This window comes from Falco punctatus, assembly GCF_963210335.1.
Source record: "Falco punctatus genome assembly, chromosome: 2".
In the NCBI taxonomy this organism is placed as follows: domain Eukaryota; kingdom Metazoa; phylum Chordata; class Aves; order Falconiformes; family Falconidae; genus Falco; species Falco punctatus.
The window spans coordinates 104,624,630-104,642,347 of record NC_137581.1 but is presented as its reverse complement, the minus strand read 5'-3'; the positions used below and the strand labels follow the sequence as shown (position 1 = coordinate 104,642,347).

General features: G+C 34.0%; 1 protein-coding gene across 2 annotated transcripts in view; it reads left to right on the top strand.

Moving 5' to 3' along the window:
- Positions 1 to 17,718, top strand: part of NCAM2 (neural cell adhesion molecule 2) — a 316,785-nt gene that overhangs the window by 232,481 nt on the left and 66,586 nt on the right. For both annotated transcript variants that reach the window (XM_080374442.1, XM_080374443.1), the window contains exon 12: positions 7,067 to 7,240. In XM_080374442.1, coding sequence (XP_080230568.1) covers positions 7,067 to 7,240 — 174 coding nt within the window. The remainder of the gene's footprint in view (positions 1 to 7,066; positions 7,241 to 17,718) is intronic.

The following is a 17,718-nucleotide window of genomic DNA, read 5'->3' as shown; positions in this document are numbered from 1 at the left end:
AACTTGTAAAAATACCACATGGTTGACATGACTCTTTTTCATTGCGTAAACATTTAAATTGCTGTGTGAGTGACATGTAGAATGCAAAAAGAACCACAGCTTTTTCATTTCTTGCCACTGCAAATTACTTACTTCATGTACAACCACACCTTTTGTTTTAGAAGTCTACTTACACTCTGTTTTTTCTCTATGACAGGCTTAGGCTTTGGCAAGCTAGGTGAGGTTGACAGATTATCTCAATGGCTGTAAGAGCCTGAGATGAGCACAGATATTCCTAGATTTTCCCAGATCTATTTTAGTCATAGTTTATGTGAAATATCAGTATGAATGGAGATGGCACTAACTAGCAAAGCATTTTTCCTTTTTATTGAGATCTCAGTGTCACTGTTTTCAGTGTTTTTGTATGAAGAAATAGGAAAATGTGTGGCCATGAGTAGTCTAGGATTATGTTGTTGAAATAGGTAATCTATCATCTTAAAATGGGAAAGGTTAAGGTTGTGATACAGAAAGCTAAACTGTATTTTTTGAGTAATTTTATTTTCTTTAAATATTAACGTGTATTTTGCACGTAGCAGCCTGAATCCAGAGCCCCTAAAAATTAAACTATGATTCACCTCTAAGGCTCTCATGGCCTTACTCATCGTAGACTTCCCCTTCCCCTTCTTTCTTCTGTTCTAGGATGGCAAAGGTGTTAAAAGCTCGGATAAATACTCCAAGCCTTTCTTTCAGTCTTTGCACCTAGAAGGATACTTTCTTTTTTGATGAAGGCTGAGATTCTGATCTCACCCTATCATGTCTGGAACATCAGCTCAGTACAGAGATATACAGTGCCTTAAGTGTAACAGGATCAACGGCTGGCAGAAACCATACTAATAGGCGGTGAACACAGCATACAAATTAGCTACATGATACAACTCTGACGATGAATTTCAGATTTGTCTTGCCAAATCATCCCTATTACATGTTTTGCACAGCACATTATTATAGAACATCAAGGATTTTACATCATTTAGAGGTGACGACACATAAGAATACTTAAAGAAATGAGGTGCTATATCTGTTTCTTTTCTACAACAATATTAAAGCAAATTAAAAAACAAAATACGTTCTATGATGTCATTAGATACTGAGCATTCACATGCCGCTATTTAATTAAACATATTTTAAGCATTCTGTATACAGAGAAGGTCAATGAATATGGAGAATAATAACATCAAAAGCAAATGAAGACATGGGAAAGACAATAACTAAGCTGCACAGAAATGACATCCTTTAACCTGTTTTACATAATCAAGTCATGCTCAAGATATGATAAGGTTGATCAATAACTGACAAGGACTACAACGTCAAATTTAACAGTTTATTAATCTGGATTTGTGGTGCTGGCACTTTGGTGCTGGTTAATGGATGGGGTTTTTTTTCTCCAAACATTTGGGCTTTCACACAAGCAAAATAAAATCAAAGAAGTAGGATTTCATTTTCCCTGGAGAGTAATGTAAAAAAAAAAAAAAAACAAAAAAAAAAAACCAAAAAACACCATAATAATTCAGTTCCAAGACCACGTTATGGGATGATGATGATTTAATTTTTGTATTATTTTTTTAAGGATTCCTAAGTTGCTTTCACTGTATAGCTTTTCTCTCGCTGTTGCCAAAATCCCATGTACCTCCACAAAAATATGAGTAGATCTGAACTCTAGTTCTCTGTTCTAAAACTTGCCATTCACATCTTTGGCAGCATCTGTTCTGATCTGGGAAGACTGGAGGCGGGGAGATACTTTGTTATACCCAGAGTAAGACACAAATGAGGACAAATGCTGCTAATCAAGGAAATGTGTGTGTGTATATGTATATATATATATATGTATGTATATATATATTAAAAAAAAATTAAAAACTTACATAATCAAAACATTCATGTGTTGTGGCAAGCAAATAGCCATAGGAAAGAGAGGGAAAGACAGCAGAGGAGAAAATCTAGCAAGCAGTCAGGACAGAGTTGCAAGAGACAGTCACCACCATGGATCCAGTGGCGTTCCGCCAGTCCATAGTCTCCGTTCACGTCAGTGGTGGGGGTCTCTGGATCACCACTGACTGTTTGGTGGCCCAGGCTTTTACAGGGCGTTCAAGGAGGGCCACCTCCCAGACAGTGGCAGTACCGCATTCCTCTGGGGGGCACATGCAATCGGTGCATAGGTGGGGTGGTCGTCCGTGTCTAGGCACAACCCTCACGGGGGTGAGGCCTTTCCTTGCCCTTGGCCAAAACAATGTCAGGCAAGGGTTGGCTCCTTATCTCTTCACAACTGTGAAGTCTTGCAGGAGCCCCGCTAACAAGCTTTGAGACAGTCAGTTTGAGATATGGTCTCCCACAGCATCAGCTAAATGATTTTTACTAAAAAACTAAACAGCAACATATTTTCAGTAAGTCTATGTGTGAAACTATCAACACAGTGATGGTGTTTTGCTTTGTGTGCATATATCTTATTTTCGTTTGTTATTTCTGCATTTATTTGCTAGCTGTGGTCCTGTTTCCTAATTAATTCCTTATTTTTCCAGAATTCCCAGTGATTTGGTAAATCTATTGCAGTTTTCCCAAAGCAAGGACAACCAGACAAGACTGAGCCTGACTTGTAGATTTAATACTGAATTTCTCTCCATTCTGGGGATGTACAAGCATGAACTATTTCATAGCAATCTTTCACTCCAAAGATCTAGTCCCCAGCCCCATCTCTTTCCCTGACATGATCCTGATTCCATTTACGTTCAGTATTTAGACAGTTATTTTCAGTCGATATATGTGCCATATATACAGAGGTGGGAAAAGCTGCAGGACTGCACTAGGTACATATTGACATGAGATAGGAGACAAGAGCTAACTGGAAGATAAATCTCTGACCACACTATCTTCTTTCACACCATCACTTCCTTTTCTCCATTTATACCTAGCACTGCTAAACTCTAAAAAGGAAAATTATTTTCTTCCATAAAACTATCCAAAAAATAGCTGTAAATAGAATCCATAGTGATAAATCATGATCGTTTATTGAACAGCTTGGGTAATAATAGTGATAGACTTGAAAGAGCATTTACGTATGAGTGGAGATAAATATGTACTCATAATTCTGTGTGTAGTTCTCTATCAGCTGCAGTAATGTTTTTTGAAACCAAATGAATACTGCTTAATTTAGGCCGATATATCATGAAGTTCATTTGTGCTAACCAGCTTTATCTGCTGAGTACAAAATACGTCAAGTGCAATTTTACACTTATTAATTGGGGATTTTTTTTATTTATTTTATTTTTAAGGAATTCTTACGTGAATACAATCACATACTGAATAAAGGAATAGACACTGTGGAAAAAAGATGAAGTTGACTAAATGTCTAACGCTTTTCAATGACTTGTTTTAATTTAAAGGTTGAACTTTTGCTGACATCCCTTGTTTTGACAGCAGTATAATGACAACAAAGCTAGCAGTGGAATTTCTAAGAAAGTATACGAGTATATGTGCTATCACTAAGTGATCTTTAGATAACAGAAAAGAAATCACATACTTTTTCTACCATCTAGTCTTTCAACTTATATGCATAACTGTATATGAAAGAGTAATGACTGCACATAGCTAAACTCCTCTTAAGATTCATTTGGACAGTTGGGTTTAGAAGGAAAAGGAACAAGAGCCATCCATAGTTTTATCCTTTCAGAGTATACAGCTTTGCAAATTATTCTTCACTCCTGGTAAACATCGAGCCAAAAGCCTTGCAATTCTAACATGAAAATGATGGCGATACTCCAAATAATTTCAGCAGACAGGGGACAGCTCAAATGCTGGAATGTTTAGCTAGATCAGGACCAGAGGGCTGTTAATCTTGCATGATCAAATTCATACTCATTAGAGAACTACAGAATTAGATTCAGTTCATTATACTGCTCATAAAAAAAGTTAAAGATTTACCTAGTCTGAAACAGATAGTAGGTATTTTATTGTATCTTAATGGAATTGTTACTATTTATTTCTGATTTTGACTAGGAATGTGTCTCCTGTTGTATTTTCTTCAAGTGCTTCACTCTTTTCTTGGAAACTGATATATTTCAACTCTGAAAACTGCATAAAAGTTACCTACAAGTGTAGGTTGCTTAGATTTTAGGATGCATATTTAAAATAGTACTGTGGACATATTTCAAACTTATATGAGTTTTAAACATATTTCATTGTGCTAGTTATGCAAGTTATTTTACTAGTTATGCGAGTTATTTTACTGGGTTTTCACAGGAGCTTAATTTTATGCTTATTACCAAATGGAGTCATATCTTCATTTGGCAGAAATTATACCTGAATCTGCAGTAAAGAACATAAGGTTCTTCCTGAAGGATCACTTCTTCCCTATGCGCCATTTACTGTAGATAATTATACGCAGGCATACACACAAGGAGAAGATCTCCTTAACATTTTGAAAGTCAGGAACAGAGTGGATAGGTAAATAACACATTTTTGTTTCATACTATTGACCAAATAATTGTTTGGATACAAACTGAAGTAACAGTGAATTGCCGTATAAAAAAAGCATACAAAAACTAACATAAAAATAGCCCGACTGTAATTAAATATTCATTCAACCCTAAATTTTTAAGTTGTTTCATTTTGTACTCTTTTAACGGGAGAAGAATAAAAGTGTTTAGAAATTATTTATAAATATGGTAGATATCCACAGCTCCTTTTAGCTTTCGGTTAAATCGAAAGAGTGTTCATCTGCAGCACTGGAGAGTTATATTAATTTTCACAAGTGGTTGGTATCCACATCACTCACACAGTGCCATGCTGCTTTAGTCTTTAGTTTGCCTATCCTGAACTGCTTTGCTGACATTCTTATGCTGCATTTTCCCCACCCCTCTCAGAACCATCTTTTGAGCTAGGGAGAGAAAGAATCTGTACACAGAATACCACTTAAGGTATTGTCACTATTGGGCAGGAAAAAAAAAAATAAATTGCTCTCGGCTGTAAAGAGAATCTGGAGGAGAGGGGTCACAAGTCGGTTCTAATCCTCGTCCTCCTCTGACTTAGGGACCAATGCTTACCTAGCAAGCAACTCATATAACTATTTCTTCTTCTGTGTGATCACAGAAAAAAAAAAAAAAAAGTATGTTTTTTGAACAGATTTACTTTTTAAACAAAAACCCAACAATATGACTTGTTGATCAATTTTGGAAAAGGTTTAAAGCCTGGATCTGTGTTCTCCTGGATGCATAGCATACTGCTTACCTTTGGTCAGTCTATCTGACCATAAACCTTGAATTCCTCTCTGCAGAGTAATACAGCTTCACTAAGAAGGATAAAAATTTCTTGCAACATCCCATATCCTGATGAAATTAATGTTTTCTGGATTAAGAAAGAATTTGAAGTTTGAATCCCTCAAGCTGAGATTTGCCTTCTACTCAAATATTTAACGTCAGGGATTCATATAGTTGTGTCTATAAGTAAAAGATATTAAAACTGTTCATCCATGTGAATAAATCTATGCTACGTTTAACGCAATGAGCACCAAGCATTGGAGGTTTCAGGAGACCTATATTCAGAAATGCTAAGTGTGGAAAGTCACAGAGGTATGATATTAGCATTAAGACAGCAACTCTGACAACTCTTAGAAAAATGTAGGTGCCTGATTATTAAAAGGTTATAAAAATCAGCCGCTTTAGAGCAGCTTTGCCAGATGTTCTTTTCCTGAGAATTTGTGGCTGAATATGTCCTTGAACCACTCTTTAATATTTTATAGAAATTTTTGGCTCATTTTCATTCAAGTACCAATACTAGGTAAAGCTCAGATTGATTCTCTTTTTATTCCCAACTGTCTGACAGCCCTTGAATAAAGACTACATTTTATGTAAATGGTTCAGTACCCACTAACTGAATGATAGAATCATAGAATAATAGAATCATTTAGGTTGGAAAAGACCTCTGACATCATCACGTCCAACTGTTAACCCAGGACTGCCAAGTCCACTACTAAACCATGTCCCTAAGCATGGCACAGTGCATAGGCTTTGGCTCAATTTCTCTCATGTCCTTATAAATATATCTTCTATACCATGGAGACAAAAGCAATGTCAAATCTATAAGCAGGCATGGAAATAATTGTCAGATGTATCACAAGAGAAAATTTTAGTGGTATCAAATCCCTGGTTTTCTGTCCACACAAACTAAAATTCTTCGTAGTATTTTCAGTACAATTTTTTGTAATTACAACACTTTAAAATATAGGACAATTAGAAAGGAAAGTCTTTTGTCTTCTATGTGTTAGTTTGGTCGTACTTGTAGAAATAGCATAATGTTTCTATTTTTAGAGATGTACTAACCCCAAGGATAATTTTTTGCTCTTGTTTCATATCTAGCATCTCAACGCCTGCAGACACCTATTTTGTTTTCATAGTTACTTTCTGCTTTGAAAGATATGCACTTGCTTTTAATTTCAGATAAAATGTTTCTTTCGACCTATTCCACAAATTATTTCTTAAACTGGAAAGAGAATAGAAGCTTTCTACTAATATACCTTTCTAGTAGCCTGGAATCCACTCTTTCAAAAAAAGAAAAAATTTATTCATGTTTTCAGCTGTATTTCAGAGTTTCATAAAAATGGCCAAACCATTTATGCAGTTTTGTCATAATCTTATTTGGAAGAATTCAGACTCTGAATGATCTATTTAGCCATAACTGTTCTTATTGTTAAATTTTATATAAAGTTTGATATTCTCTTTCACATAATTATACAGTAAACAAATAATCTCTTACACTGATTTATGACTAAATTAGCTATTAAAAAGGATCATACTATAAAAGAAAGGCAGAAATGGAAAATATTTTTGCATAACTTCAGCATAAAAGAAAATAAGTGTGGTTTTCTTATAGTTCTGTATTAGAAAGCTTAAGTTCTTTATCTAATGCAAACATTATTGTATCATAATCATGTTTTCTTCCCTTCAAATTGCTAAGGAGACTTTTTGAGGTAGATTATCAACTGTTTAGGTCTGCCTAGTTGCTGCTGATTATTAAATTGATGTTTGTACTTTTTTAGATGTGCCATCAAATCCTTATGGAGTACGAGTTTTAGAGTTGTCACAAACCACTGCCAAAGTTTCATTCAATAAGCCAGATTCACATGGAGGTGTGCCCATTCATCATTACCAAGTGGATGTAAAAGAAGTAGCCTCAGAAACCTGGAAAATTGTTCGCTCCCATGGAGTTCAGAGTAAGTATACAGAAAATAAATGGAATTATTTTAACTGAAAAGAATGTCAAGGGAAAGCAAGCAAGCATATGCTGATTCTTTATTTCTCCATTAGTCTTAGTCCGGTAGCTGTATCTTCAGTTAACTTTAATGCAGACCTCTTTACACCGATTAGAAATTTTACTGTAATCTTGTAAAAGTCAACTGTTACTTTTTAGTTTTAAAAAAGTTTAGTGAAAAAAATTACAATTATTTTGCATTTTTCACTGTTCAGTCAAGTAGATAAGAATATTTTTGAATCTATAAATTTCAAAGAGTAGAAATCACATAGCAGTTAGTTCGAGAATATGCAGTACATATGCAGTTAACTTAAAAATTTTAGGTACGCTATTATGTAATATTTAATCCTGGGCATTAATTACTGATTTTGAGCTACTCAGTAACCTTTCTACATACCTGTTAATATTCATGATGACTGTTTCAAAAGCGTATCTACAAAGTATTTTTCAACAAACATTAGATGCCTTCTTTGCACTTCTCTAAAGTCAGAAAACAGTGTAAGCCTCCCCAAATTGACAAGAATTGTTCCAAGTTGGGGTGTTTATGCAGAGTAATGTTAAGAAAATACATTCAATAGATCAGTAACCACTTGCATTCTTATTTACCCCTTGGTATTTTTAACAGGTAGGGCAAGTTAAAGCAGCCCCAACAGCCTTCTGATTTATACAGCAGGAGGTGAATTGTTGCAGCTATCAGCATAGTAATGGGAGAAAAAAATGTAGCAAATGATCTAATATGTGTTATTTTTTTCCCTTTCACATCCCATAATCCACACACAGAAATTCTGGATTGAGCAGAGCATGTTCCAAATTACCATTATTTCAAAAAAACACATGTAACGAACATGCCATCAACATAAATTCAAAGAAACATAATGACTTTTTATCTTTTGTTTTTCTTAACCAAACACAGTAACTGTAAATCATAGCAGCATTCATTTCAGTCCGGTATAGCTTGTGTTTCTTTCAGTACTAGAAGATCTAAAGAAGACAATGTGTTTCTTCTAGCTGCAGAGCTTACACATTAATGGACACTAGTGTACCACTTCCCTTCTTTTCATGTTACATTTCAGACCAAGTTTGAGACTTTTTTCTCATAGCTACTTCCTTCAACGAATTCACAGTAAGTTTCTTTGATGAGAACTACAACATACCAAATACTAAAACCTGAAGTGACCAGTCTGTGTTAGTAGGGTACAATGCACTGAAATGAGAGCAAACCCAGGGACTGCAGAGTGCAATCACACAGACAATTTAAAGATAAATCCAGAAGAAAAAAAAAAGGCCTTCCCCCTAAAACTTTCTTTCCTATAATTTCTGTTAATGTGAAGTTTATAAAAAATCAGCGATTACATTAGGAAAGATGTATACTTGACAGACCCTTGTTGTTATTGGAGTTGACAGGAGCTGCCTTCTTCAATAGTTCACACTTTGATTTTTGAACATTCTTTCGGCATGACATGTTTTTAAGTTGTTGTATACAGTTGTTTTATTCATTTGGAGATTTCTATATAACATGAATTGATCTTCTTGGAATTATTTTAGTGCAGTATCTCTTCAAATTATTCTAATATTTAAAAGCAGAGTAGAGTAGCAGGTACAAGTATCTGCAGCCCTTATGAAGACAATACCACTGTGAAGTTGACTGTAAGTATTTAGGATCTCTGCTGCCATCCCTACTAAAATTGGATATACAGCTCCTTTGAGAAGAAGGCTGTATTAGTTTCAGCATGCCGTCATGTTATTTCCCCACATCTCCCTTTTGTGCAATTTGCCTTACTTTTTTTCAGTTTATTCTCTTTTCTTGCTTGGAAGTTTTCAGGGGCTTTACCTTCTTTCAAGTACATATTTTCCTCTTCATGTCATTGTCCCTAGCTGTAACGCTGAGAGGTCACACTAGTTTTGGACATCTTGAAAGTACTTCTTAATGGCATGTATTATCAAAGACTATTCCAAGTGATGACAAAAAATAGTAAATATGAAAAACCTGAGAAGTTATCTTGGTATACAAATAGGTATACTTAGATAAATATTGGGAAGGTAAACTTTACTGAGATGACAGTGGGCAATTTTAAAAATTAATGCTAGATCCATAATTAATTCATGATGTTTTCTGAAATCTCTTTGTATACCCCTGCATAGAAAGATTGAGATTGTTTATCTTGTATTTTTTCTGAATTTCTCTCTGAACTACTTTAGAAATCAAAAACTACTTTAGAATTTCAAATATTTGCTATGCAGAAGGCATCTTGTTTTTGTAAACCTTGTTGGTGCTACACTATGTAATTTGATAGAGAAATCAAAAGGGATCTGGTTTCATTTATCATAAGTTCTTGCATATATTCTATAATGAGTTAAAAACTTGTTCTATTTGTGAGGTGCTGTAGGGCCAAACCAGAAAAACAAGATGTGTTACTGAAACACAGACTGAGCAGCCAGGAGCAGAAAAAGTCTTTGGAGGTGGACATGCCAAAAAACAGTATTTGTGGGAGGTTTTTTGACAAAAATACTGCTAAGTGTAACTGGAGGATTTCAGAACAGATTAGCCTTCACTTGTTTTCTGAGCATTCAGAGAGTTTCAGCAAGTTTTCTAAAGCATGTTTAAACTTCTCTCCATTTACGTTTTAGCATACTTACAATGTCACTGTAAGAAAATGTTGAGATATCCTCTTCTAAAACCCTCTTTTCGGTTACTGAAACATTTTTTAAAGAAGCTTCTCTTAGTATGAAGGCTTTTTTTTTTTTTTTCTTTATGCTTTTTGAGACATTTAGGATACTTTCAAGTCTTCTGAATGATTAAAAAAAAATAAATGTTTTTGAGACAGTTTCTCATTGTGCTTAGGGAACTATGGACCACTTTTCTACCATGCCTCAACATCTTCTCAGCTGAGTGACGAGAATGTTTAGACTACACACAGTCAGTATTTTGTATTAGGATTTGTAGTTGGGTCATCATAATTTTCATCTTGGTCAATATTCCTTAGTGGAAATTTTTTTTTTTTTTTTTACATTTAAGGGGCAAGTTTATGGCTAAGATTAAGATATAAATGCTGTTTACACAAGGACAGTTAACTGCTTGCACAGCTCAAGTAATGATGCATACATAATGCATGAGTCATGATTTTTTCCCAGCAGCCAGTGATAAACTACGATGAAATTTTACAGGATGTCTTTTTATCAGACTGATTTAACTCAGGAGTGATAAAACAGCACTGCAGCCCTTTCTTGCCAGCATAGGTAATGTGTAAATTCCAAGACCATCTTTTAGGGGAAGGAGGCAGAAAAACTTACATGCAGGAGAAAATAGTACCTGGGAGGCTCTTAGCCTTCCAATACAGAGATTGTCAAGACTAAACTGGGTCTTCTGGTCCCTCTCTACTATTACCAGAAGGAATAGTGTAGTTGTCTTCATACAGGCACAGAGAACAGCCATAAACTCATAAAATAAATGAAAACTATATTTTTAAATGAAACAAACATTGTGGAAATGTGCCTACAGAAGTTAGTTTATAAATAAAATGTTAATGAATAATGAATAGATGTTCAAAAAGGTTTTTGAAATTGATTGATAATAATGCTAACAAGTCATTAATGCTCTTATGATTGTGGTGCAATAGCTATGTATAAAACTTTCTACAAGTAGGATTATAATTAACTGGGTGTATTTAAATGAAAAATACAATAGATGCTTACCAAAGCTATTAGACATTCTTATGTAATCAATCATCCAGTAAATACGAATAAGTTTAATCAGAAAAATTAAAGAGTATGAAATGGATTCAGTGCAAATCTGTTCAAACAGCCTGCAATTCTTTTCATCTAGGAAGAACGCTGCCAGTTTCTTAAAAGAATCCCTCAAAAGGTAGCTTTTGTCTCAATCTCTACTAGTCTGAACTGTTTTCAGATTAAATTAAAGAGAAAATCCCAGAGTCTTGGAGCTGTAGCCAAAAATATCTGTTTCTCTATTCCCTCTCCTTTGTCTTTTATAATGAAGAAGATTTCATTTGGAAGTGTGTGCTGATTGCAGCTATTGAAGGAGAGCACAGAAAGTGAAGCAATCATTCTGATACACCAACTTCAGACTCTTTAGGGATTTAAAAGTCATAATCAACACTTATCATAGTTCATCAAGAGATCAGTGAGCAAATGATAGCCAGATTTCTCTGCAGTTGTTAGGTGCTTTTCTGATTATGCAAACTGTTTTGTTGCAGGGTAGCTGCAAATCTGTTCGTAGCTCCACTTTACAGTGACAATGCAGTAGGGTCTCCCTGTGGGCTGGAGTCCAGAGGACAGGTGGGTGAGCAGGGACAGTCAGAGCTAACAGTGCCCTCAGGGTCCAGACATTTATGACCCTGTCAGTAGTACAAAGTCCACTAATCTTGAAGTAACAGAAATGCACATAATATTGGCAAAGTTCATTCTCCGAGAAGAGTTTGCATCCTTTCAGCCAGAGAGCTGGTAAATCCCTTGAGTGTGGGATATTGCCCATCCACCATCAAGAAGGAGATAAGAACCAGCGAAGAGCATTTGCCATGCTTTCTTCCGTAGACACTAAGAAACGAGTGAGAAGGTGAAGATACCTTTGCTGGGAAAAGTTGTCTTACCACAATCTTCTGTGGAGTTTTATTATTTTTTTTAAATGACGTTCACTTATCAGTTTCTGAGTAACCAGCGTAGATTTAATAAGAAAAAGCCTTCACTATTTTTTCCCTTTCAAACAGTATTGAGTTTTCCAAGGAAGAAATGGAATGGACTCAGAGACTGAAAATGACAGTGAAATTCAGTTCCAAAAGTCCCTTCAGTCCCTCAGAAAGCACCAATGGTATAACTAATTGAAAATCCATCAAGGTCTTGTTTCATCTTAATAGCATTATAAACACTACTAATTCTGGTTCACAGGTAGCAAATAACGCATTCATAAAGAAAAGGACTTGGCTTATACACAGTCCTTAAACCACTGTGGAGGTGTGCTTGAAACCTGAAAAAAATACACTCTGAAAACTTGCATGTCTTCAACAGGAATACATAAAACTTCATTTTGCAGTCAGTCAAACTCAGAATATAATGGGTATGGCCTCTGAAACTAGCCATTTTTCATTCCTTTTTCACATTTACAGACAGACAGAGAAATGTGTCAATGGATCTTTCTTTTCAAAGCATTAAATTTTATATAGGAATGAAATTCCAAGGAAAACTAGTTTCTGCATTTCTAGTGCCCCTCAACTTGCTGGTGACAGAGTAACATAATACAGTAAAACCCCAGACCATATTAAGATGATAATGGAAATTCACCTATGGGATATGTGAATGGTTGGCATTTTCATTTTAGGGAACAGAGACACACATTTGGGGAATTATGTAGCCAGTAATCTCTCTCTCACATGTGTCTCCCCCTATTCTTTCTCTTGCTTCCTCCAAACTGCAGCAAGTATTTTTACTCCCCTCTCTGAAAGGGAAAAAATGCAGTCTTCTTTTAAGAGATTTTCACAACTTTCTGCTGTCCTTTCATTAGGTCAATAGCTTTTTGATATGATATTCATCTCATGCATATAGTGTATTTAGTATTTGTGTATTGTTTTTGTGTTTGAAAATTCTCAGATTTAAAATCAAAACAGCTCTTTTAATATTTATTTTCATCTATTGCTTTTCATGATTTTTTAGGAATGGTTTGATAGAATTCTAATTTTTTGTACTTTTTAATTTTTGAAATTAAATTATTATTATTTTACATAAAATCTCAATAAATAGGGAAGTCTGCTTGAAGAACAGGTAAAGGAAAGTCTACTCATTTATTTAATGTTTTAAAATGTTTAGCAACATTTTAAAAAGGTTCGAGGTTTTCTGAGTTTTTAAGGAAGCTCCTAAAGCAGCAATGTCTAGATGATTTAGAATTTCTTATATTGGTAGCAAATTGTAGCATGAAATTACTTCAGGAAAGTGCATATAGCAGGACTTACAGATGGTAAAGTTACAGCATCTTTACAATTACACCTTGCAAAACACTATTATTAAACAATAATAAGAAAGGAGAAGTAAATTGTAGTTTAGAAGGAGACAATACATTTCAGTCATTCATGTTTTTCTTTAACAGTGTAAACTTCATAAATTAGTGGCAGATGAAAATACAGAACCTATTTTGAATACCTTGCCATTTTTTACATAAGGTGTTGTTTGTTTGTTTGTTTTTTCTTAAAGCATTTGCCTACTGGTATAATAATGTAAAATTAGGTGTAGTCATGTTAGTCACTGATGAATCTGAGGATATTAATATGTAGTGATGTCCTAAAAATAACTTACTCAAAGAATGCCTATTCTGACATAATTTTTAGTGCACTAAGTTCAGGTAACTACACAATGTGACAACCTTACATTATTCTTAACTTTCTACTTTAAAAATGAAAAATGTCTCGTATAGTATATTTTTTCTGAAAATTAAACAACAAAACCCACCAAACAAAACAAAACAGCTGGTCTTAACTAGTGTCTCTAAGTCTTGTTTTTTTTCAGGAAGTATTCTGTTGGGTTACAAGTCTTTTAACCAAATTATTCCTGGAGTTATAAGGCAGCATTTGTAGGATATTAACATAAAATATTTTCTATAATGGAAAAATTATATAATCTAAAGTTAAACTACATTTCCAAAAACATGGGGTAGAAGAAAGAATACAGAAAATGAACATGATATGAAAGCTGCTTTTCTGAATCTATTTATGTCTTTTGAATTTTAATCGTCAATCATATTTTCTCTTTCTTCTTTGGATGGCAAAAAGTAGATGTTTTATGAAATAATGCACCAAATATAATGTGATTCAATAATGAGTGTATTATTTGTAAATATATTTCATGCAGTAATATCAAAACATGCCAGCGATGCTTCATCAACATATGCTTACAATTTTTTTTTTACTGAGTATTTTGTTGAAGCAGACAATTTTGAAAGTCTTGTGGTAGCATAATCAGGCTATGTACGAAAAGCAGTTTAATATTTTGTTAAATATAAGCGTTTTTAAAACTTTCCATTATAATGCAAAATGAAAGGATGAAAAACATTACAGCCTAACAAATGTTGAAGTCTGTTCTTTGTACAAGAAAATGAAATCCATTGACAGGTGAACTACAAGTGGTATTATGTTACATATCTGAAAAATAAACATAACATATAGAAAGAATCAAAGGCATTTTTCTTAAGAAAAAAATACTAAGAAAGTTTGTACAGCATCTTATCTTTTGCAAATTGAAGATCAATAAATATAATATTTTGGTTTTAACTATTAAGGGGTTCTCAGACTTTAAGCACTACTGCGGGTACTTGCTTTCAACATAACAACTTCTTTTCTCTCTGCTTCTTGACAAGTTGGAGATCACATCTGGAATTAGTAATTCTTTGTTATTTCACATTCAAATCTCAGCAGGTTCAGTTCATTTTTTTTCATCTAAGTACATTAAATTTCATGTACTCTGTGAAATCATAGAATGATTTTGAAGCAAAGGGACCTTGTGATCATTGGCTCCAAACCCCGCAGGTCACAGCAAAGCCAGCTTCCAAGTTTTGTTAGGGCTTTGTCCTGAGTTTTGAATTTCTCTATTAATGGAAAATACATATTTAGTGGTTCGTTTGAGAAACAAGGCATTTCTTAAACAAGGTCTCATCTGTATTATTTTTTCACATGCATTTAACATCTATTTTTTTTTAGGCATGTTCTAGTAGAGAAAGGATTTTCTGTTACACAAGATATGTTTTTGAATTGCTGTGCTGTGTGTTATGCCTGGTACTGTTACTCTTTTTACTGTACGTGTCCTTAAAGTTAGAGGAAGTTATGGACATACCAGTGTTGATGAGGTAATTAAAACTTGAAGTGTTCTAGCTCTGTAATGCTTTTTACTTTTGAATTGGCTATGCCAGTGAGAAGGCATGCCTGAGTGTAGGCAAATCTTATTATAATCCTTCTAGTCAAAAAATATTCAGTGATTTTAAAATAAGGTCATTCCATTTTCTTTTTTACTTTTTATAGTACATATAATGTTCCAAGCAATGAAATGGTGTTTTTTCCTGTGTCTGTGCAGTTAAGAGTTTTGGGTAAAACTACTGAACTTCATATTCTGTCTTTAAGCAAGAGTTTCTGACAGACATCACACAAACAGATATTCTCTCAGAAGACTACAATTTTATAGTACATGGTTTTCCACTGAGATTTCAGAAACACCATTATGGAAAAAGATATTCTTTCTTATGGTAAAATATATCAATTACTGGATCTTATTATTGTCACAGGGAGGAAATTGAATTGTCATGTACTACATCTTAGATTTTAGGGTTTGTACTTTTTGCTTCTTTTGTACTGAAGCATGAAAGTATGTACCCCATTGATTACTAAAACGCTCTCCCAGTGTAACAATACTTCATCTTTAAACTGGGAAGACTTTCAAATGGATTCCTGAGGGATATGAACCCCATATCATTAAATAGTTTTCATAATGAGTTTAAAGATTAAGTATAGTATATCTGTATAATTTGTAGATCAAACAGAAATAAGTTGCAAATATTTTGGTAGCCTAGGTCAGCATTCAAAATTGTTTTAATAGTTGAAAATCTTCAATAATGTCTAGTGCAAGCTGCTAAAAGCAGAAGGAAAAAAAATGTTTATTAACCTGTTCCTGTAGCTGCCTGTCAAAATTTGGGGAAATGCATTTTTAGTAAGTATTTGAGATATTGAATTCCTTGGCATATCTGTCAGATTTGGCTTCCTATGACATAAATTGTGATCACATTCAGGTCTAAAATGACACTGTCTATTCCTGAGAAGTGTTTCTTCATTTCTGGAATATCATGTATGTATTGCAGAAATTTAGAAGCACCTGAAGTCTCTGAGATTTTTGTACATGTTAAATGATGCCATAAGTAATTCAGAAAACACTCCTGGGTTCTGAATTCAGCTTTGGAATCTGGTTCTCCATTTAGCAGACCATTAGGCAGTCAATTTCAGACCATTGAAAACCTGGATTAAAAAAAAATGGAAAACCAAACCCCAAAAATTTGTTGTCACTTTATACCCAACTTGTACCTGAGCAATTCAGACACAACATGGAGGATTTTAAAATGTCACATGGATTGTCACATTGTCAAATTTACTTAAATTAACTTTTTAAGAAATTGTCCGTTGTCAATAGGTAATAAATGATAATACTGAAAAAATAAATAGATCATTCCTGATATAAGTTAAAATACTTATGGTACTATATGACTTTTCTTTTTCAAAAGAAACTGTATAATTAGGTGGATTCAAAAATCGTTTTCTCAACTTAAACCAACTTTCAAATTACAAGAATGCGGGAGTTGCATATACATATATTATTAAGCTATAGTGATGTAAGATGCCCTACAAATAAGAAGTCCTTAATGTTAATAAATCTGAATTCTTGGGATAAAATTGTGTGATACCATTTGCAATATGTCATACAATTAAGAGAAAAAAATGTGATAGAATGGATGCAATTTACAACCAATATATAGTACTATTAAATGGTAGGGAAAAGATCATTTCTTATAGAAATTAATTTGTGTGTACACCTGCATGTAAGAAAGTTATTCAGCCCTCTCATTCTGTCTCTATACTATTCTTGGCCTCTGACCAGCTTAATCTTTGCTGTAAAAGTCTCATGTGGGTGGTAAGGTTGGTCTGTTAATAAATGTCTTAAAATAAATTACATGGACCGATTAGAGGGACTGGAAAGTGAGAAGAAACGTAAAGGGGAATCTACATTTAAGTATTTCATATTTTTATACAGACCTAAAACATTAGGAGAATGAAACGTACTTTCAAAATTCAAAGCTGAAGAAAATGTCATAAGAAGAGAACCCAGACAATTTACTTCACAGCAGGAGTTCATAACTAAAAGCAACTGAGTGTTATGTAGATATAAACACTTCCAATATCTGAGGCTTCTCTCCTCTTCAATAGCTTGTAATTCTGTTTTTGCAATTGCATTTAGTCAAACAGTCAAAGCTCATTGCAAAACGTGATTTATGTTCAAGTGTGTTTATTTTTTAAAAACACGGACTTTGAAATCTGTAAGAACAAATGCAAGATACTTTGATTTCAAGAAGCATGTAGTAAATATTTTAAGAAGCAATTAAGTGGAGAATCCCTTTTTCCAAATACATTTCACCTGTTGTTCCTCTGTTATGATTACTCCTGGCTACTCTGTGTTTAGACCTTTTCAGGCTTTTTATGATGGGACACTCTCAAGCAAATTTGCAGTGCACATTCTGAACTGATGTAAAGGTCTTGCTGATCTGGCTTGGAAAGGTAAATCTTGTTAAAAGTGATGCAGTGCAATACTGGATATAAGTAACTGATAAATGAAACACACGGTGCAGCTGCAAATTTTGTCTTTCAAATCTGTATTGTATTCATCTGCATTTATTTTGCATTGCTAATA